The sequence below is a fragment of the Blennius ocellaris genome (genome assembly GCF_963422515.1).
Source record: "Blennius ocellaris genome assembly, chromosome: 10".
NCBI lineage: Eukaryota > Metazoa > Chordata > Actinopteri > Blenniiformes > Blenniidae > Blennius > Blennius ocellaris.
Genome location: NC_137659.1, coordinates 9,138,017 through 9,161,818, shown reverse-complemented (window position 1 = coordinate 9,161,818; position 23,802 = coordinate 9,138,017). Strand labels below are relative to the sequence as shown.

At 40.0% G+C, this 23,802-nt stretch overlaps 1 protein-coding gene across 1 annotated transcript in view; it reads right to left on the bottom strand.

Moving 5' to 3' along the window:
- Nucleotides 1-23,403, bottom strand: part of b4galt2 (UDP-Gal:betaGlcNAc beta 1,4- galactosyltransferase, polypeptide 2) — a gene marked incomplete at its 3' end in the record, with an annotated part of 141,650 nt that extends 118,247 nt beyond the window's left edge. Inside the window, exon 1 of the mRNA XM_080503975.1 lies at nt 22,990-23,403. Within this exon, the coding sequence (XP_080360101.1) occupies nt 22,990-23,335 (346 nt within the window). The 5' untranslated portion in view covers nt 23,336-23,403. The remainder of the gene's footprint in view (nt 1-22,989) is intronic.
- Between the last annotated feature and the right edge of the window lie 399 nt (nt 23,404-23,802).

The following is a 23,802-nucleotide window of genomic DNA, read 5'->3' as shown; positions in this document are numbered from 1 at the left end:
ACTTCAGGTTGTTTTTTTTTTATTAGAAAACAAAAAAAATCTACTGAATTAATACATTTTAAACAAAAGAAACCAAATAATTTCAGAGACACTTTTATGGTTTACATATGCATGACATTTCATGCTTCATTGTTGTTGAGACCACCAGACCAACCAGAACCTCAGAAATAAACTTTCTGTCTGCTCTCTGCACCGTTTTGTCCAATCCCATAATTCATCTTCCACCTCTTGGCCTGTCGAGTCATCCTCAAACCTTTAAAGTGTACAGAGATGGCCCGTCAAACTGCGGTGCCCTTCTCCAAATATTTGCAGGGCCTTCTAAATAAATCATAGTCCAGCTTTTATCCCATCACCTGGGTGTTTTCTGAGCCACATGAAAGCCTGACTGCACCTCACAAAAGGTGTCTAGTTCTGTTTTGGGGCTGAGACAGGTGACATTTTAAGATTGCTGCCAGTCTGCCAAACACTTTCAATCATGACGAAGGTCCACCAGCCTCTTATAAGAAGTGGAAGCTCTGTATTATTAACACTCATTTTCAACAAATATCCACTTTGCATTTTCTCCTTGTGTGAATGTGTGTGTAAGCACAAAAGCTTCTGAGCCTCTAAATGGACTTATTCATCCCACGGAGGATGTGGCTTCTCAACAGACACCAGCGCAGTCTCTGCCTCTGGCATACCAAACTCTTCCTCTATCCACCCTCCTCCTCCTCCTCCTCCTCCTCGTCTGCCCTGTTCTCACGGCCCTTTTCCTCCTCCTCGGTCCACAGCACCTCCTCTATCCATCTTTAATCCCTTCATCGTGAGATCATCTTTCACCCCACCCTCCAGTCACATTTACTCCGTCTCTACCTTCTGCCTCTCCCATCCCTCGGCACTGAATTATTAACCCGGGCTGTCTTTCCTCTTCTGTACACTGAACATGAACCATGAAGGACTGAATCATATGGTAGATTATCCGATTACATTTATCAAGTCCAGTTATCCTGAAAGTCTAAATGTGCACACTTAGCGAGGGCGCCAAATGACAGAAATAGTATGAAGATTAAAAGATCTTTTTTATGCTTTCACTGAAGTTCTTATCTATCAAAAGTCATTGAAAATACTGACAAATCATCATATTTGACAAACATATATTTTTTATATGTTCAGCAACCTAAAAGGACATTAATAATGGATTATAGAGTCAATATAAGGCCGCGTTTACACGGCCCATCATATTTGCATTTTTGTTCCAGATAACTTTTGTGTTTTCACAGCAACATTTTGAAAATGATGTCTTTTCAAACGGAAATGGATTTAAATTGCTAAAAACGTGGAAATCAACACAACTAGCATTATGTTGTGAACACAGTTTATCACTGTATCCACAAATACATGTTCACACCGTAGTCAAGCAAAGAAGCCGATTCTCCGAGCTCATTTAAAACGGACTGAGGCGACGTAGAAAAGTAACGCGAGTTCTGACTGAAGAACATGTGAAACTATAGAATGGGACTGTGCATGTGGACGGTATGAACACATGCTGCCATCTGTAACGGACAAACTGTTTAATTTTGAAAGTTGGTGTCAAAACCACATTCTGAACATATTCCAGCACTCCACAGTAAAAGACTCCAGATGGTAAACTGACCCATTAGTGAAAGGGAAAGTACACAATTTTGAAATGCCGGCTGGACGATGAATCGGATGTTAAGTCAAATCGTGACATTTCACTCTATCCATTATCATTATCTGTCAAACTTCACTTTTTTCAGAGATATTCCTAAATTGAGATGTTTATCATGTTGTATGGTATTGTAGTAATTGTATACGTCAGTGCAGACAAGCAGTTTGTATATCGTCATACACTGCAGTTAGCGTCTATATCTTGGTTTACTTAAGACAAAAGCATTTGATCAATTCTGCAGCTTTGTGGTATTAAACATTTCTATTAATATTCATGAAGGAAGATTTAAATCTTCTCTTCATATGTACGACCGCAAACTGTCATTACACACATGTCCAATGCTGAACGGACACTGTCCTTTTTAAAAGTCTCTGTGTTGAGACAGTGGAAGAAGTCTGGAGTAAACTTCTGGAGTGAGCAGTAGGTGGTGGAAACACAGACACACACACCACGTCACATACAGCACCGACAGAAATAGATGAAGTCGGACGAGGTGATGTTCGAAATGCAAAGTCTTCAGATCGTTCTCCTTTGTGGAGCGGCAGCAAGTGCTCATCCCATTATTTCATATTCCAAATACACACAAACCCTGTTATTTGCAGTCTGCCGGTGCGCCACAACTAGTAATAATCCTTTTAACTAATCCACATCAAATCTCTCACAATGCTAATCCGTCAGGCCTGACGTCCCAATGCAGCATTCATCCATACACACTCTCCGACTGCGCTCCGGCATGCATAATTAAATTGTGACGGTAATTTGTTGCGTTGCCTGCCTTGGCAACGTCTTAACTATTGATGCGCTGAGGGTTTCACACTTGCGCATAACAGGGGTGGGACGTAGCGCAGTCGTGCATTATGCACAAGACGAGCGTGACGTGCGGGAGGAAAATAGAAGATTACAGCGTGCCAAATTTAGGAAGTCTGTCTGGAGGCCTCAAGGAAAGCGACACAATGAAACAAATGCAGACACGACGAGATAAAAAACACTTCGGGTGAGGTTTACATCATCCGCACATACACCCATATGCATTTGTTTTCCTAACTGTTGGAGCAAGAAAAGAATGAAAGCTATTTGTGGTTTTAAGATTTCACAGTGATGATTAAAGATTGGTTTGAATAAATAGTACTACAAGTTTCCTTGCCATGACCAACACTTCTTCCCTGTCAATCATAAGGCCTACGGGCCAAAACTCTATAGATTTATTATGGCCCAAGGGAGGATCTTTCAAAATGTCAAAATTTGCTTTATTTCCCAATAAAATTAACTGTGTGATTTATTCAGCACTTTCTCTCTTTAAGCCTATATGTGTGCATCAAATATAAGGCCTGCAGGCCAAAACAGGCCCTAAGAGGATGTTTTTCAGCCCACAGAACTATCTTGCAAAGTGTTAAAAAAAAAAAAAAGTATTATATGTGGTTTAACTTTTATATTTAAAGTCTCAAAGCAGTGCAATGTGTCAATAAATAACTGACAACGTTGTCTTGTAAAGGGTAAACATTTAAAATACATTTATTTTACAGCACAAGTAATTGTCAAGAGTAATTTTGGTTGCAATGAAATTCAAAGAAAAACTACAAACTAGAAATTAAGGACATTGAAACAGTTATTTTTTCTATTTATGTTAGTAAATCTCATCATATGTTATTTATATTAGATGAAAAGCTCAAAATCAGATTATGTGTTTTAAATCTTCAAAACATTGAGTTTCATTTTCAGAAGAACACATAAATATAAGATTAAGGATTAATTGGGCTCAGGGGTCTAAAACCTTCATGACCAAAAGAGCAGTTTGTCACTTTCCATCAAATGAAATTACAGCAGAGCCACAAAACACAGTTTACCTTTAAAATGAGGCTAAAACACCTTAAGTTCATGTATAGTTTTGATATAAGTACAAACAATTTGCATTCATGAAGTTTCAGTTACAACTTAAGTTGGAGAACATTTCATTACAGTTTCAGTTGTTTTTGGAACTGATTTTTGTGGCATCACCTTTCTTTTGTAATATTTAGACCATTTTTACATTTGACCTGTTTGAACCATTTTGGCTCCCTTCCAAGCAGTTGTGCATATCTCAAATATGTCAAATGGAAAAGAAAAATGTGTTTTTGTGATGAGAAGTGAGCAGAAACTTTGTGCGAGACAAAAACAAAGTTTCTCCTCCCGAAATCTGCCGATGGCTTCGATATGATTTCTGTTCTCCTCACACTGTGAAGGAAATGATGATCCACTTGTCCATTCGCAATGTTTCACTCACTTAATTACCGATTGCACGCCGCATCAAGCGAAACAAACTGCCTAAGACAAAGGAAAGAACGAGAAGAAGGCTTAGCGCTGAAGATGGCTCCACTTGTGAGCAGAATAATGAATAAGTGATACCAAAAGATAATTAGCCAGGTCAAAATAAGACACAACCAAGATTAAAATTGCTGAGAAAAGTCTGAAATCAGTTAAATCATTGGGTCGGCGAGAAGTGGGACCTCGATGTCAAGCACACTTGAATAATCCGCTTCATCTCTAGAAGGGTTCCTTTTCAGCAGTGTTTTTTGAATGAGCCAGACCGGTAAAATAGTGCCATAATAACCTTTGAATTTAAACTTTAAAGTTTGCCTTCATCGTGGCTCAAAATATATGTGATCAGACAATCGGACAATTACTGTGGAAAATTATTACAATCTCAACTTAAAGCCAATTTTACCGATTCCTTCAAAAAAACTTCCGCTATAACTGTTGTAAACTAGCATTAGTCTCAAAAATACATACACTTTCGCAACAAGGAACCGGGCTTTCGTGGCAGCATCACAGTGTGGTCTTGTCTCTACTTCTCAATGTATTCTATGAAATGTTTACAATTCGCTCGGTGGTTTGGAACCTCTTGTGGGCCGCAGGCCTTATGTTTGACACCCGTTGAGTAAACTGCTTCAGAAGGTCAATCTGTTACTTTACAGCTATTTTGCTTATTTGTCTATTTAGATGGTCCAAACACTGCGAAATGAAGAGAAGGTAGCCTTTGGGTTCATCATAAATACAATGGCATTTCTGTGATTTTCAACATTCAAATGGTGACTTTGCAGGTTTTTTTTTTATTGCCAATTACCTCAAAATGTCAATCCACTTAAACGTAAACTACAAAAGGCTGTTTGTGTGGCACCAGGGATTACTCTCGTTCCCCGATTAGTGGCCCAATTAATTAAAAAGCAAAGTCAACAAGAACCGGTCTAAACATAATTTCACAAAGCTTTGAACTCTAACAGGAGGTCTGTAGAAGACGAAGGTAGTTGAAGCAGAGGCTGGGCAGCGAATGCGAAATGGGCTTAGCAGGCTCTGCTGCAATGTTTATATGGAGATATGATTCTGTCCTCGCTGCTCCAACAACCGGTCCCAACTCTTTAGTGCCGTGACGTAACCGCCTCTCAAAGCTCATATCTTATTCTAAACCTACAGAAAGAAATATTGGAAAAACCCTACCCATCATTCATGGGTTGCATAAGCAGAGCACTGTGGATTTACCACATGCGTTTCCTTTCCGAAGCAGATCTGAGGTGTTTGCCTGCCTTTACTGCATTGGATTTACAATGCATAGCGGTTTCCAGCTGCACAGCGAATGAATATGCACAAAGCTTTGTCAGCCAACGCTCTTTCAAGGTACCGACACTGCCTCGTTAAAGAAGCCGAGATCCACTTACTTAAAAACATTAAACAGCAACCGGATGCAGCATTGAGTACGACAAAATATCTGCCCACTCGCCGTATTAAACATCCCTTTTAAACTGTGCCAACGGCGTTGGGTTCTTCAGGGACTTGCCAATGTGAAGTGACACGATTGATCTGAAGATGAGCTTTGACTTTTGAAGACGTTGCTTCTGCCTTGCTGCGGTTTGAAGAGTCCTTTAAATACCGAGCTCATCAAATGAGGTTAAGGTGGAAAGATATGTTGTATATCGAGGATTTGTCCATATTTACAGGACAACCTGTCCATTGTCTGTTAGTCCCCCTGTGCAAACACTATAATCCAAGTCACCTCTACCGCTTTTAAGGGATTAATCAACTGATTTGGGCAAAAATAACAAAAATCAGCTATGCTAAGAGCTCCCTTAGGTCACTTTAAGACTTAACATCCTTATACTCTGTGTAATCAAATTGTTTAAGCACTTTGAGGGTAGTGTGGAGGTATAAGTGGGCAGCTTGATCCAAGTCAAAGCCGCTGTTCGGATCCTAAAAAATGGTACCCTTTTTATAAAATGCTCCCACCTCAATCATTTCATCTATCCATATTCTCATTTGTCCATGTAGGAGGCGCCTCAATGCAAATTTAATCAGGTCAACTAGACTTGGTTATAGGTCTTGGAAGACGTTTTGCCTCTTATCAAAGTGGCTTCATTGTTTTTGTGTTTAGTTCTGTTTCAATCAAAGCTCTATACCTCGCACATCGGTACGGGTCCAATAAGGAGGAGCAACAATGCAGCGGTGCGGTAGTTGGTAGTGATGATCACCACTCTCGACAAGCCCTCAATAATTAAATAGCTCTTGGGCTGCATAAAACCTCCAGTCATTGTTCGCATACGCTGCTTTGTGCACACTGGTTGTGTTGTTAACTCGGTTTACTTACATGCCGACGCAACACAGCACCTTTTTCAGGTCAATGAAACAGGAATAAAGACCTGATGTTGAATCCTGCATAATTTTTTCACATCCCACAATATCATTGTAACGAATAGCTGAAAGGCATCAGCTATTCTTCTCCTGCCTTCACTTACTGCTTTGCATTAATTAAGCCACTAATTAATCAGCGTGAACTTAAACAACGGCTCTGCCATTGAGTCTAAAGCCTCTCGAAAACATCAACGCCGACTCTGCACACTAATCGAAGCAGCTAAAGGTCAGCTTATGAAAAGCTGCGACACTAAACAGAGTTTCTGACACCACATTTTATTAAAAGTAAACAGATTACTCTCCGTCTCCTGTATTTGAGCATTTTAGCTGGAAAAATATCAAATAAAGCTATTCTTGTGTTTTTACATTTTGAGAAATAATGCAAAACCTCTATATGAGAATGTCTTTTTTGTAGAAAATGCAAGATTTTTTAAAGTCATTTTTTCTTGTGCATAATTTAACAACATTTTTCAAGACACTAATTGAAGTTTCCAATATACTTTTTCAAATAAGAAAATCAAAACAATTAAAAATAAAAAAATGAATAAATCGAAAATAATAAATAATAAAAAATATATATTTTTTAAATTTGACAGTTTTAAACTTGCTTGCCATTGCTGATAATTAAAAAAAAGTCATAACTCACTCCAGACTTTTAACGAGGTTGAGGGAAAACATTTACACAACAATTTCAAGTGAAAATGCAAAACTTTCATCAAATTAAAAAAAAAAATTGAGGGGGGGGGTCAACTGTGCTTGGAGCTACTGAAAATGCAGCTTTTTGAAAACGGCTCCAAAGGTGGAACTTTGTTGCAGTGCTCGGGCTCCAAGTAGATGACACATGTATGTGTTCATTCCAAAAACAACCAACAGCGTTAATCTACAAAGAGTTCATCACAATCACCCATTCACACACACATTCACACACCATTGGAGGCTGCAGCCACGCAAGGCGCTGTCACTCCAATCGGAGCATTCATGGTTAAAGGAGTTAAACGTGGTAGAAACATGTGGAAGTTGTTAATTTGACTTTGATTCAAGGAATCCAGCTAGCATTTCTACTGCTTTTAAGTTACTTTCAATTTTCTTGCTTTTATTAACTCGTGAAATGGAGAAAAAAAAAAGAGGTCACAATGTCAGAAAGCAACAACTTTAATGTTCACAGCTGATCTTCTGAGTAAGTAAATATGTAAAGATCCTGCTACATAAAAGCATGTGACAAAGTGATCGGGGCTTTAAATCCCCGATAGAGAACAGGTGGGATTTGGTTAATCCGGTCTTAAATATCCAGTAAAATACCTATTTTTATGGCCCCATCAATCCTGTGTGAATTTATCTGGTTCTAATGTGTTTTTGTGCCTTTTGGTTAATTTGGAGCTTAAAATTCAGCCTGTAGTACCTGCGGGGGAACTATAAAACCCAAAGCTAACTTGTCGACACGGTCCTCACCATGAAAGCCACAGAGGCCGTTTGGATGGAAACAGATTTTTTTTTTCCCCCCTTGGAGCGTGTTGTTGCAGTGAGGGAGAGATGCAGAGCCACTGAACTCTTTACTCATGATTTATTATTCCCATTGTGAGACTTTCTTCTGCTCCCTGAACCCAAGCACTGGATGAGCTTGCCGTGTTCACAGTGCTGGCTAGCCAGACTAATTTATACCTGGTCCGAGAAGACAGCCCCACTCTTCACGCCAACGGCCTTCCAATTATCGTCTCCATGTGACAATTTAAAGGTAAATGCCAAATAACAAACAATGGCGGCCTTCAGACTAGGGCTGGGCGATATGGCCATTTATCAATATCTCGATATTCTTCGGCCATATATCACGATACACATCTCAATATTTTGCCTTCACCTGAAATCAACATTTTGGATGCATGTAATCACACTACTATGGGGATTCTATGTCTACATTAAAACATACCACATTAATATATGCTAATATTTAACTTGGATGCAATAAGGGGGAAATCACAACAAAGGCAATCTTGCCAAGAGCAACCCAACTGTGTTGCCCGTCTGTTCAAATGTCCATGTACTCTCCATCTTTAATGTTTACTGGTCTTTGTGTGCATGTGTGTGATTTCAATTGCAACCAACAGGGACAACGCCAAGGTTGGCATGCCAGCTACACAGTCATCTGTGTTTTCTGTTGTTTCTTTGTAACAATGCCATGCAAGCCTTTTGAAACGAGAGCGCGCAAATAATGCGTTTTCAATTTAAATGTTGTGGTGCGGTTTCCAGCCTGAGGTGGAATCAGATTGAGGCCATTGAGTTTTTTGGTTTCTTTGTCAAATGTATTTGTTTTGTTTTAGTTGCTTTAGCTATTTTCACTTTTTTTCAGACAATTCATTTTAATCCTTCTCTGTTTTCGCTTGACTTATTACCGATTCCACAGTGAAGATCTACCTTGAGCTCGCCCTGTGTGTGTCACTGTTGCTAGGCAACCAAATAAAACAGTCCCCCATCGTTTACTGCGTCATCTCCCTGGGGGGTCGGCTATTAGCTTCCTCTGAGAAGCTAATTTCCACAGAGGATAACAGTGCAGCTTGCATTGCAGACTCGTTGGTTTTCAAATATATTTCTAAGCATATATTCAAAAAGCTGCAAGTATAAAAGTTTCTGCAGCTTAGCTCACCCTGCCTCTGCCACACACTGCTGCACAAGTCCTACACATGATAATATAATCCCCATATTGCTATTTTCACTGCAGCCGTGTTTGTTATTGTGAAATATTATGCGGTTATTTATTGGACTCTGCCAAACATTGTTTTACAAAAAGGAATCGCCACAATAATTTTGTTCCTTTGAATTTTTCTGGCCATCTTCATCTGCTTTTGTTCCTGCAACTGTGTGAGAGGCAGAAACTAGACAGGATCTGAGGGAGAAAATGATTCTGAGGCAGGGGAGAAGAGAATAATTGTGTGCGTGTGTGTAACATGTTTTGTCATTCATCATGTGGAGGGCTTTCTTGTTCGAGCACACGTGCACACACACACACACACACACACACACACACACACACACACATCTTGTTATGCGCTAAACTATGTGCCAATGCAACATCTTCAGCATTATTAACCTGTGCCACCTGTGTTCACGCTACACTACTTGCACACACTCAACTTTATGCGCGAGCTAACCTTTCTGTGTGCTAAACTTCATGCATGTGCGACACTATGTGGTAAAGTTCGAGAGCCAACCTGTGCCGCCAAACTTTGTGTGTGCCGAACTGTGCACTACAATACTTAAACTAAACTACGTGCATGTGCTAAACTTTATGCGCATGTTAAACGTGCAAAAGTTTGAGCATTAATCTATGTCATCAAAATTTGAGCTTGCTAAATGTGCGCTCGACATTACATGCAAAAGTTTGAGCGCTAACGTGCACCGCTAAACTTTGAGCTACTGCTTATGCCACGCTTTACACTAAACCATAGAATATATTTTGTGCTGCAGAGTATGTTATACTTCGCACAAAAATGTCAGCTACACGGTGCACTAAAACTTGGACTTTGTCTTGTTCAGCACTCTGCACAGGGTGCAACTCCGAGTGTAAAATAAAGATCTTAATGTTTCATGGGCTTCAGAGTTGGGGAGGATTTTTATTGCATCACAGCATTTACCAAAATCACCAGAAGCAATTTTTTCCCCCACTTTATTTCTGCTCCCAATGTTGCTGGTAAAAGCCGCATTATAAAAACCAACATTACCGATGCTGCCTATCAGGAGCTTTTTAGTTTTTCTTCCCTCATTAAAGGTTGCTAGGATGAATCACGTTGCGTCGTTTCACCTTTCGGTCCACATGAGTCACAGCTTAAAGGTCACTGGATGAAAAGCACACACGATGCTAATGCTGGCCTGCTTCTCATACGTTCCTGGCTTTAAAACTTAAACAGGAAGACAATGGGATGTCGGTAAGCAAATACCCAGGCGAACTGAAGACACTGAATAGCTAATTGGCTTGGAAAAATGGAATCAAGGCTCCACATGTGGAAGAAAACTTACACACACAGCAAAACCTGGACAGAAGGGACTCGCTCCGAGGAGGGGAAGTGAGGCCATTTTAATGAAGTTATGGGAGCCATTATGTTGTCAGAAGGCCTTTGCCTCCCTGGCTGTGTGGAAGTGTGCAGCAGTGTGTGTCTGACAGGAGTGACCTTGTTTGTTGGTTTGATTGAAACCAGAGGAAACAGGCACTTTCCCTTCTCACTGGTCTAATGGTATTTCCTTACCTAATGAACACAAACATGTTAAATTCTCAGCTATTCCATTATTTGTTTACCTTGAAGCGGTTTACTTATTTTCAAGGTTTCAATGAACAAGTCCTGTCTTTCTGTTTAATTCTCAGCCTACCCGTGATATCATCTGGTTTAAAGGGGAAGGATGTTCAATTTAAATGTCACTTTTGGTCATTTGGTGGCAGCATTAAGTCACCGTCATACACACTTTTCTGTCCCGCTTATGAATTCCTACCATTTTTTGGTGGATTTGCTTTGCAAATTTGTATTCAGAGTTGGTAGCACTACAGAAAATTGAGTAATTAACCAGTCAGCCCAAGATGAATTATTTAAATGAATGGAAAGTTTAGAAAATTAAACCCCAACTCCTTTCAGACAGTGGAGGCATGTCCACTACTGACTGAAATCAACACAATGTAAAAAAAAACGCTGAATTAAAATGAGTAAATATTTTAAGAAAATTCAAACTGAGTGAGCAACTATTTCCTCTTTCTAGCAGAAAAGTTCATAATAAAGGGCCTTATGGGCTATTTCTTTCAACATTGCATGGATATACACCTACATTTTACGACAACAACAAATCCCTAAACAAAATCATCCATTTCAAACGGTGTCACAAAAACGTTTTCAAAACCATTTCCTTGGGAAAAAAAATGTTAAAGCTACAAAGCTACCTTTACTTGAGATTTCTGTCATCTGTATTTTGTGAAGAGGAATAATGGAATTATTTAACTTAACCTGTGTAATTATACAGTCAAGGCTGTTGTGAATTGCATATATATCCAGGTCAGGGTCATGGTGCACTGGAGCCGATCCGTAAATACAACATAGTCATTCAGTCATATTTTACAGAGAAAAACAATTCAAGCATAAGCGACAGTAGAAAGGAAAAACTCTCCTTTTTTGCAGCACCAGACTCAGAGGTGGAACTTTTTTGCTGCTGCGGTTGGAGGTTAGGGGACGGAGGATGAGAATAGAAAAATGACAAAAAGATAGTGGGAAGAGATTCAAACCCTGGTTCAGGTAGAGGACAACAAGCAAAAAACAAACAGCCACCTGAACTCAATATGAATCAGATTTACAAGTATGGAAACAAAACATAGATTATTTATCATTTGACATTTATGTTTCAAGTTATTATAATTCATGTGAGGAACATACACAGTCTCTCGGCAGTAGTTGATATGCAGTAGTACATAAATACAAATAAAACATTAACGATCATTGTGAATATGTATTTTGCCTTCTTTTCAGTAAAGTAGGTTTTCACAACATACCTTTGGCGTGTTTCGACAGTGTTCTTCCATCTTTATCTGACGGAGATGGAAAAACATAGCTGAAACTTGCCAAAGGTTTGCTGTGTACGCTCACACCAGGCATGAAGGCTTGTGTGAAAGACTGAGCTGAAATGCGGTAAAAGCTAGAATGGGATGTGATTTGGAAAAAATAGCTGGTGCCTTGAAAACCCCAAATCATCAATGTGAGATTCTGTCACGGGGCACACCTTGCACTCATAATGAGACATCATATTGTTCTTTCTGCCTCCATGGAACTCTTCTCTCTATTATTGATGGGGTGTGGGAATGGCCTGGAATTTCAGATTGCTGGAGGAAAGTGGGTTATACTCTTCTAATTGGAAGAGCACTGCAATTTGAAGAAGAAGGCATGAAAAACCTTGTAGGCAGGTTTAACTGCAGCCAAGAAGATGGCAGGCCAGCAGTGGAAGCATCCACATGATATCTCAAAATGTCATTGGCTAGGGAGGTTTATGGATGTGTCATACACAGAACAATCATCAGTAAGGTTTAAAAAAGCAGAAAGCACGACCATATCAATGTGGACAAATCTGACATATAAACTGAAAGACAATGGTTTAAAAGAAACCTGCTAATGCGAGTTGGTGATGGTGGGTGCATTGGTGGGTGGTGGACAAAAACATGATAGTTAAATTGTAAAGATATTTGTCTTGGTGGCTGTCAGTCAACATGTTACTGTTCCCATAAAAAAGACCTGATAAAAAAATAAGTGGGGATGCACCAATAACAATACCAGTGTCAGAACCAGTACTCTGACTCGTGAAAGCTCTCATATATTACCAGGCGAGTTTTACATGACATAATCTATCAGCAACGTCAGCAGCAGGTAGCCAAGAGAACGTAAGTGATGTCAGCTCTTTGGAGATTCGTTTATATTAATGAGAATGCTGAAAGACACTGTAAATTATGTTCTCCAAAAATGTCAAGATAAGCAAACCAGCAACTTAATCACACGGACATTTCGACCAGCAGAGTGTCGATCAATTGTTTAACTTCTCAGTGGCTCAAGGAGAACACTGTAGTAACATAGTCGTATCCTGGAGCCTTCAATGCCGTTAGAGGTGTGTGTGTAACATAGCCTTTGCATATCATTTGCATACGGAGTATAAATTAGGCTTAACGGCATTTAGTTGCCTATCTGTACTTGATAGGCAAGCAGCTAAAGGTTAGTATTCATACTTGTACTTATCCTAAAGTGGTATCAATCTGTCCCTAAAGAAAAGATTTCTTACTTGAAAAGAAGAAAGCAAAACTGAATTGAACTTGCACCATAGAGAGGCAGATCCATTCCACTGCTTCTTCCACCTTCTGGAATAAGGCTGACAGTTCTGCTGTTATCCTGTGTGCCTGCGCTATTTGCTCTAAAAGCTCTTAAAACACACAGTGTGCTTTTCGGCCGTTGCAAACAAAAGATTGTTATCGTGGGAGAGTTGAGAAGTCTTTGGTCGTGGCCCTAATCGGAGGTTGTACGTCACATCGTGAGCCCAGTTCAACAAAGACGGCCTTGGGGCAATCATAGCTGCTGCGACATCCAGTTTGTTTGTTTTGAGTGTGTTTTGTTGGACAATGAAGAGATCCCCATCATGTGCATGCTGACATCAAAAACAAGATCAAACTGAATTTTCTGCAAAAGTAAACAGTGGTTGCAACAGCACTCACATCCACGGGAAGTAGCTTCAAAGTTTAGATGCAGTTGATCACGTTCTGCGTCAGAAGATTTTTCAAAGAGTGAAAGTGAGGCACTGCTGCTCGTGAGCACAACGTGAACGTATCCTGACACATGTTCTCTCTTTGCGACCAGCACAATTTACAAAAAATTTAATCATCCCAAACAACAGCCCGCAGGAATCTCACACAACCGCCTTCACAGTCATTTTACAGTGTTTTCCTGGTCTGCTATTTTAGGTGACACTCCACCTTTCCGGATAAATCAGAGGCTTTGAAGTTAATTGTATACAAATAAATGTGTTTTGTGTTTTTTCAAAGTCCAAATTAGACACGATCACGTCACTTACAAAGCATTGTTCTCAACCCAAGCACTCCTGTTTAATCCCTCCATTAAAAATGAAGGAGAAAAGTCATAAAACATGCTGTGCCACAAACTAACGTTGAGTCGTGGGAAGGTGAAGGCGTGAGAACCTCCCAGGACTCAACCCGGCTTCAAAAGAGATTTCAACTCCACTTTACCAAGAGGAAGGCTGCAAAGATGCAGCCTCTCGTATATTTCCTCTCCACACAGGGGACGTATGTAAAGTTTCCTTTCAGGCTATGAATAAAACAAGTGCATCTGGCTGAGGAAAAGTAGTCCACAAGACGCACGTGTATAAGCAGAACAATGAATATGTATTTCAGTATGGTTTATCTTATTGGTTATTCAGTCCGACTTAAGATGTCTCCAGCAAATTCAGATATACAACCACAGTTATCCGTCACAGTGACAGATGATCAATGACCCTTAACACGGACAAGGTTAACAATCTTTCTTCATTTTTCTTCCCAATCTTTTGAGTCTGTGGGTCAGGCTAGCTTTAGCTTGTGAACACTGAGCACATGACTTCTGAACAAAGCTCTTAGTAAATAAAAACAAACATGCAGTTCGTAAAGTGCCATGGCTAACTGTGGTAGTCGCCAAGTGGTGGAAGAGCCAAGCCAGGAAAATACGAGTAAAAACTCAGGGTTTTGTTATCATTCTAGAAATTATTTCCACCTTGACTGTCTTTTTGTTAATGTGGAAGTGACAAGAAGCAAATGCTCCATTTCTTCCAAATCTGTGGTAAGAAGGCCAAACATAGCACGATCTGCTGACTAAAAGAATAAATCACGAGGGGATACGGTAGCTTGAAACACATGTAATACCAGTTTACTCTCAGGTATTGCTATACCTGAGAGGAAACTGACTTTAAACAAATTCACCACAAAGCTAGAAGTCTTGACGTCACTCGAAACAACTCCATTTAAAAACGGCCCATAGTTAATGCAGCCCAAACTGTTCTGAATTATAACTGGAAATCCACATTAGAAAAGATACAGACTTTGTTGCAGCATTTCAAAGACGTCCCATTTTTAGACAGCGGCAAGATGTACAATCTGCTGGGATTTCTCGAGGTTGTAGAGTCACTGGTTTCATACTTGATGATAGATGAGCAGCTCAGTGATGCAGCAGTATTGAGCCACAGTTTCTCCACAGTGATATCAGTCTTCTTCAGCCACTCAGCTCGAGATAAGAAAGTGATTAAAAGTTTAACACACGGCTCATATTTGTTGAAAGTTTGCACTTATTCAAAAAGCGGAACAAAGGTTGGAAACGTCTATGAAAATTAAAGTTGTTAATGGGACAATGGCAAAACCGTTCAAACTTTTGGAATCTATAATTTGAAAAGAAAGTTTATCATCGAAACTTGTTCATCCTGCTTGTATCGAGCAATTGTGAAGGTCAGACTTTAAGAGCTGTTGATTGAACTATGCTTGCTCTACGATGAAAAGACACACCGGATTGCTACTCCGCATGACTCTATAAAACTATAAAGCCACAAAGTTGCAGAAAAGAAGAAAAAGTTGTGTTTGCAGTGGCTCAAAGCACCATTTGTCATGCAAACAGACACCCAACAGTTTTGCATTTTCAGAAATTCAACAAGCTCGATTCGTCTCGTTCACAAACTAATAATTGGCTGGAATAGCGTGAAACATTCCTGCAGTGATCCACTGACGCTCTTCGTGCACATAAACCCACACATCCATCTGATCATGTAAACGGGAAAGTTTTCATTCAGTAAACTTCATAATTTGGAAATGTCCAGGTGTCACGGTACTTTTATTTATGTGGTTGCATTTTCTGTACAAACGGTGCAGAAAGTCTTTATTTTCCCCCCCAATTAAATTCAGGTCTTGGCGAATCAAAGAAGCTCAGGTGCAGGATGCTCCACGGAAAGCAAGCAGTGGACGGTTAATTCTTGCAAATTACATTTGATTGGGAAAACCCTGTGGAGCATCCAATTAAAACAAGAACTGGAAAAAAAGCATTGAATCACCCACTGAGTAGTAAATATACAAGTGTGTGTCTATGTGAGGACGTGCGGGCGTCCGCATGTCGTTAACGTAGGAAGTAGTGATGAATAGCAAGGTTAAATAATACAGTTCCAGCGTGTTAATATTCCACACACACATGTCAAAACTTGAACTTTGCACAACTGGAAAACTGCTTATTGTATTAAAAACTCACGGATCAAACCCAAACACATTAAGGTTCATGTCAACGTCCAATGAAGCCACACTTGATTTTAATTTGAGGCCCTTAATCCGCAGGAACAGTTCGAGAAAGCTTCACGATCACTGATGAAGTAGAGAAAACCATTCCATTTGCTCAAAGCAGCAACCTGATCATTGAATAAAGTGCACGTGGAAAGCTTTCTCTATAAATATTAAGGAAGAAATTATTTAATGGTAATTAAACTCCGGTATTAACACCTCAAGCAAAAGTCTGCCCAAAACACATAAGTTAAGCGGAGAAGATGGTTGAAAATAGCTTAAGAGCCGGCTTGCTTATCTGGAATTCAGCAGACACACACACATTGAAAACACAAGGTCAGTCACTCCTTAATCTTTCATTTTTTTTCAAGGCTTCAGGATCTTGTATTCGTCAGAGATTGCGATGCCAGATTATGCGATCAGATCATCTTTGTGATCATGTGACTCACTATAACACTAACCTCAGAGATTAAGTGTGAGGAAACAATGGTCACAAAGTCGTCTTGAAGAAGTCTGTATTCCGACATAGATATTCAAGAAAAGAAGCAAGCCAACCACCGAGACCTTGGCCCTCCACTCCCATTAGATCAGGTTGTGCCAATTGATAGCGTAGACTGTCATTCCAGTATTTATTCTGGTGCCAACAAGAAGATAACATAACAAGAATACCAGCAGGTGGAAAAGTAAGTGGTTGATATCAAGCAGTTGACACCGTTACAAACACCGATTTTCACTGTCTACCAACGAGAAGGAGACGACTTATTATCGGATTATATGATTAATATAAACGATCCTTTAAGTTCTGTCTTTAAAGGCTCCCACAAACGATTTTCGACCATCTGAGAGAAAAGAATGTATTGTGGGAGAATCGTTCGTGTGAAATCCGCTGACTCGGCTCAAATCGGTATGTAGGCAGTGATGCATTTAAAAGGCACGTCCCAATCACGTGTGAAAAAGAGGCCTATTTGGATGTCAACTTTTCCTCACCACGCTTCCACCTTCCCAAATGACTTATTAACGAAAAAAAAAATTGTAAAAAAACCATTTCAATCTGTATAGTAGAGTAGGCAGTGCCTCTCCTTCCTTTACCTGTATTTGTTGATTCATAGGCTTCACAGCTATAAAGCTGATAAAAACCGAGGTCAGCCATGTGTCAGGACACTGAATTCACAAGAGTGCGATTTTCACACATGGAGGACATAGTGATGACATTTCAACAAGACCAAAGTGTTTGACCCAAAACTCGCACTGTAACGGAATCATGTAAAGCTGGAACATCCGAGACCCTCCTACTTGTCTTTTGCTTGATAACCTTTACTTCATTGGACATTTCTCCCTAAAACCCAGTTTTAACCGATATAATCATGCTGAACAAAGCACAGTTAAACATTTTTCTTCTAACAACGTAGCTCAAACCCCAAATATGCCTTTTTCTGATCTCTCCCTCGCCCGCACACACACACACACAGTTCTCTTTCCCTAAGTGGACATTTCATTCACTTTCGCCAATTCCCAGACTAGCCCCAAAGCCGCATTTTACCTTTAATATAAGCAAATCGGTTTAGTTCAACATTTTTGTTCTCACGAGGTAGATCAGACCCCGAGTGTGCTCCTGGGTTCTGGGACCCCACAAAGGGACTAAAAGAAGCACACACAGGATATGTGGAGGGCTCTCACACAGGCAGCACCTGTCAGCTGGTGTTGTGGGACAGCCAAAGACTTGTTTGTTGCCTTCCCTCGCTTTCACTCACCCATGTGTGTCTATCTGTGTGCGTACCTCTGTCCACAATCCCTTTTTCACCCTCGACACCCCCTCACCTCACCACCTGCTCTCCCTTCCTTCACTCCGTCCCACCTCTCCGTCTCACGTCATACCACCATCTATTACATCTCTGCTTTATCCCCCCGCCACCCCCACATGCCCCCATCCCCTCAGGCTTCTCCTTTGCCTTTCTTCTTATTATGGCCCCGAGGCGAGCCACTCCATTACAGAGAGAAAGGCGGAGATAAGCTACAGGAGTACACCTGTGCTTGGCATGAATGCCAAATCCAGAGTCGGTGACAGTCAATTCAAGGCAAAATAATGGAATCGGCCCGACCTCGGCTCCAGACGACTCGCGCCCGACAGCTTTATCTCCCATTTCCAATTTCAAAGAACGTTACAAACCTCATTATCAAATGAGAAAAAGGAATCGGTGCGAAGAAAGGAAAAAAAAAAAAAGGAGGGAAAATAGTGACAGTGCCACAATGGCCCTTGCGAGGGATTAAGTCTGCAAGGCGTGTTTACGGATGAAACAGTCGGAACAAGAGACAAGACATGTTTACATTTCATCATCAGTGCATGACTGAGCGTTTCCTGACAAAAAAGAAAAAAATCTGTCGTCAACCACGTATAATCCCAACGGCAATGAATATTGATAACAGATGGAAAATACCTCAATCTGTGCCGTATAAGCATGCTTACCAGCTTTAACCTTTAATCAGCAAATGTTTGATAATCTTTGTTTTCTCCGAAACTAAATGGAATTCAACGCTGAAATATATTTTAAAAACAGTTGCGGCACTCGTGTTATTTTTGTATGATTTCTCAAATTCCTGATTTAGTGCATCTGATTGATGCATTTATCTGACACGAATATCCCGCCAATGTCCCTTTGCTTTGCTTCAAAGCTCCTGGTTGTTTGTTTCATTCGACCACAACCCAAATGTTTTGCAATGAGGTTGTAAAACGTCTTAAACCGGGAGAATTAAGCACTGAAAGCACTGAAAGCAATGAAAACGTCCCCAGGCAGATAAATACAAGACTTTTTCCAGGATGAAATCCGTCTCACTGATGCGCAAGCTCTTTACTCATTAGTATCAGGAACGAGCTGACTGGGAAAACGATAGTTAGATAATCAGCACTCTGATCGCAGGTCAAGCCCACTTTGGCTAATGGGAAATAACAGTGGGAGTGGGTTCTTTCCGTCCTGAGCGCAATCATCAATGAGGTCTGTGTGTGTGTGTGTGTGTGTGTGTGTGTGTGTGTGTGTGTGTGTGTGTGTGTGTGTGTGTGTGTGTGTGTGTGTGTGTGTCCACTGTAATTATACACCAAATAGGTTCAGTGTGACTGTCAACCTCAGATTTGTCGGGTGGACGTATATAGGAGATAAGTACATGTTAGTGAATATGAGTGACTGATCCACAAAGCACGTTCATTCATGTAACCTCACACCATTACACGTTTTCTATAATATACATATGACCTTTGTACCAGAAGTGTTAATTAAACAGCTGTTCAGTCATGATCTCATAATGTGGGTGTTTTTCCCATCATGCAAGTATACATTCAAATGGAGCAATATTGCCCACAATTAACACCGGAAATATTCGCCATATTAAAAAAAATACATGGTAGTGTGGTCCTATTTCTTTGTGTTTGGAGAAATAAAATTACTTAGATATTATGGAAAAATAAACTTGGCCAACTTATTACATCTCCCAGAAATTCTTCCAATTTTTATTTGTGGATTTCAATACAAAAGTTATGTAAAATTTAAAGTGCATTGTAAAAACCAATAACATAATAATTTTCGACATTCTCAATGTAATAAAGCCAATAATTTCCCAACTGTGTTGCCTCAATGAATAAGTATGTGTACTTTCCCATCCACTATATCCATTTTTCATAGAATAAAATGCTTTTATTTTGAAGAAATGCAGCTCTATCTATGCATTAGTAAATTATTGGCTGCAGTTCTTACATTTTCAAAGGCTTTTTATTGCTACTTTAATTTTGTAATACCTTATTCGGTTATTGTAAAAATGCTATTACGATCATTGATCAAATACATCTGCGACATTTACAACTAAAAGAGCTGTTTGTGGTTTTCCATAAAAACAAAATAAAACATGTTAACTGAAATGAATAACCATCTAAAAAAAAACAAAGAGTCAATGACTGAGGTTGCATTCACAAAGTGTCAGACAATTTAAACATGCTTTATTGCATTTTTAGCTTTTGTAGCCATTTTTACAGATTTTTCTTCTCTTTTTCATAGATTTTCCCACTTTAGCCATTTGATGCCTCAGCTACTTTATCCGCTTTAGCCGTTCAAGTGTTAATAGTCGCTGTGCATTTCCTAAAGGTGAGAACAGTGTTAGCTGTTGCATTTGTTTCTCCTTTTTAACCCTGAACAGGACAATTGGTATAGAAGATGAATGAATGGATTGTATTTTAGTTTTTTTAGTTTAATGAAAAAAGATTATGCTTAATCAGTTTACTTTGACCATTTATCCTGGAGATAAGATTAAATCAGTGTGATGTACAAATGAGATAGAAAAACTAAATGTTAATTTAGAAATCATTTTCTGAAAGCTTCAGGGAGCTGCTATAGAAGAGACACAGGGTGCAGACCTCTGTATTATGGACTATATTACATTCAAGAAACCAAATTACATTACTAGCTGGTATTATGTAATAGGTCATTACACATCTTTTACTGTTATTAAATATATTTAAATCATAGAAGAATCGAGTGCCGGGGTCTGCAACCTGTGGCTCTTCAGTGGAAAAATGAAAGGCATATAAAGGAGGGGAGGGAATTTGCATAACTGCTTAAAAGAGACAAAATGGTGAAAAACCTGAAAATGTCAAAGTTGTCAAAAAAAAAAAATACTGAAAAAAAGTGAAACCACTAAAATCCAGTCCAAAAAACAACAAAAAATTTTATAATTTTTTTTCATCCCAATCTGTAAATGGAACTTTATTTTTATGTGTAAATCCAAACTGTACATGAGACTTTTTATTTGATTTGGTGGAAAGTGACAAAAGCGGCTTTCGGTCACCACAGACACAGACCCCTGATTCAATCAGATAAACATCACTGCTGAATGTAACTTCTTTGTGCGATTGATACATTTCAGCATTGTTGACACACTGTGCAGATTTTCACAAGTGCTTAAAACCTAAGTCAATAACTTTTTGGAAGAAAAGTCGCAATTTACCGCGAGTGCACGGCAGAGTGTGCTGAACTGGAACATCTACGATGTGTTAACAAGATGTTTGCAACCAGAAAGTCATTTGCTCTGCGGAACCTGATTAATTCAGTCGCTTCAACGTCTTGTGTTCTTTTAAGGGAATAGAGCACTGAGGAGATCCTGTGTGTTTATGCGTGTGTGTTTTTCTGTAGACCTGGGCTTTTGTCTGGAACTGCATGAATCTCTTGTTAATAGCTCCGCTGTGGGCCTCTAAGGCTGAAATACCACGGTGTAAATCGTTGACGTTAAATCCATTAAATGCTTCGGGCTGACCCGGAAAAAACTAAATTATGGCTACACTTGCTCTCCCTGCTAATTGGAATAAGACTGGAGACGCATTTATTTACAGAATATAAAACAGTAGCCCCCAGCTTCAGAGCTCGCATCAAGGTCTCATCTCTCCAATTCATTTCGCTAATCAATGACGGGCAAATCCTCCTGGTTTACGTTACTGGGCGCTCGGTATGTAATGGCCATAACTACGAGGCAACTGGATAAACAAATCAAGTGAATGGGACATCAGAGGAGGCAATTAAACAAGACGGAAGGTTGTGAAAACAGAAATATAAAATCTCACATCAGAAGCTGAGATTGGATGAGCTGTAACAGGAGGTGCAGTATAGATTGGAGGCACAATAAGATATACCGGTAATGCTGTACTTAAAACAAAGGGAAACCCGCTATTGGAAATCAGCACATCTTAAACCATTTCAGACAAGATTGAAGCGCTGAGATTTTTAAGACTGTGTAAACTGAAGGATACGTGGGTTACTGCGAACACCTGTTGTACACAGATTGTATGTCAGGTTGTAAGTGTGAAACCATAGTAACTCACCAAGTTAATATTTTGATCAAACATTGTTATTGAATATTCTAGTCTAAAAATGGAGAAAAAAAATACACAGGGAAAAGACATTCCCCCAACCCCCTTGTTTCCTCCAACACTTTGAATAATATATCAGATCAAACAAACTGCAGAATCTTATGACTTTCTAATTTACTTTGTCTGCAACAAAAACTGTAAAACACAGTCAAATCAGCACACACGGATTGATGTTTAATCAACGAAGAAGAAAGGCCTCATTGACAAATCTCAACCAAGAGTGTGGATCAGTTCAACGTTGTTATAAATCCTACGATAAAAGCCGACAAAGCTCACAACACGCACTACTTGTGTTTGTTATAGTCGGTCTGTTGGTCATCTTAAAACTCAAAGTTTCTCTTCTGTTTTGACAGATTTCAAAAATACTAATAGTGACTTTAAAACTGTTTCCAAACAAACGTCACACAAACCAGTTTTAAATGAGTGGTTTTCAGCCTGAATGAACATGATCTGAACAAAGGAAATGCCAACTGGCATTCAAAGCCGAATCTGTAGATGAAGAGTCAAACCAAACAAGATAAAATGGCTACAAAACTGTTCGGCAGAACAACGTACCCCAGCCAGCCAACGTTAGCCTTGTTCTGGTCTGTTTTCAGTCACATTCAAAACCCTAAAATGGATCATACCAGTTCAACCTCAAACCTTCCATGATCAGTGAAAGTGCAACAACAACTATTTGCTTGTTTATAATGTTTTCCAAGTCTCTTTGAAAGCTTTGCAATGAAAAACCACGTTAGAATAGCATTCGCTTTTCACAGTTTCATCTTGCTGTGGCACAGGTCATTTTCTAGCAGGGATGAAAAAAGTTGGTTATTTTTAGGGATCAAACCCATTTTAAATGACTCAAACTTGCCTGCGTCCTAAAATCCAATTCAGGTAAGAGACATCCACGAAACTGAAAATCACAAAGAACATGACTGATCCCCGACCGGGACGTAGTCAAGTGGCGTTAAGACTCACCGAGGCCGGGCGGGTTCTCAGGGCATGGCGGCAGCGGCTTAGGAGAAGGTGTCTGAGTGTTGTCGGGCTCCACGCTCGGCACCAGCTGCCTGCCCGTGGCCAGCAGGCTGGCTAAAGTGGCATTGGGCCTGGAGAGATTGTAATAGTAGTAATGATGTCCACCGCCGGCGCCACTCAGGTTATTCCTGGATCCGTTGCGGCCGTTGTTGAAGCGGCTGAAGAGGTCAAATCGCTGCGAGTAGACGTCGAAGTACAGGATCATCATGATGAGGAAGTGGAGCACGCAGAGCAGCAGGACGCCTTTACAGATGCGCTCCAGAGTCCTGCCCAACATCAGCCGGGTCATGGCAGAGGAAGGCGACCGTCCTGAGACGGCCGGCCACGACAGCGGTGGCGTGGCGCGGCTACGGGCATGCACTCTTTCCAGCGGGGTCGAAGGTGATGGCAGCTACTGTACGTTGTCCAATAAGGGCATGTGTTCTGTAAATACCCAACTGTCGGACTTCTTTGAGAGTCATCGGTTGGTGAAGGAGGTTACACCTTCAAACAAAACGGCCGTTCCAACAGTTTGTGTGGATATGTTCCTGGTGTGTTTCCAGATTACCAGCATGACAAAACAGCTACATGCTTTAATAACCCTCTGATATGGGAAGTCGATTTAGATGATGTACAGAGAGTTAATGTGACCAAGTGGAAGAATTTCAGTTCAATCTAAAACATAAGGCCAATGTGTTACTGATATGTACATGAGATTTAAATGTCCAGTCTATAGTTTCCAAGTGTTTTAGCTGCGATTGCTGCTTTGTGATGATT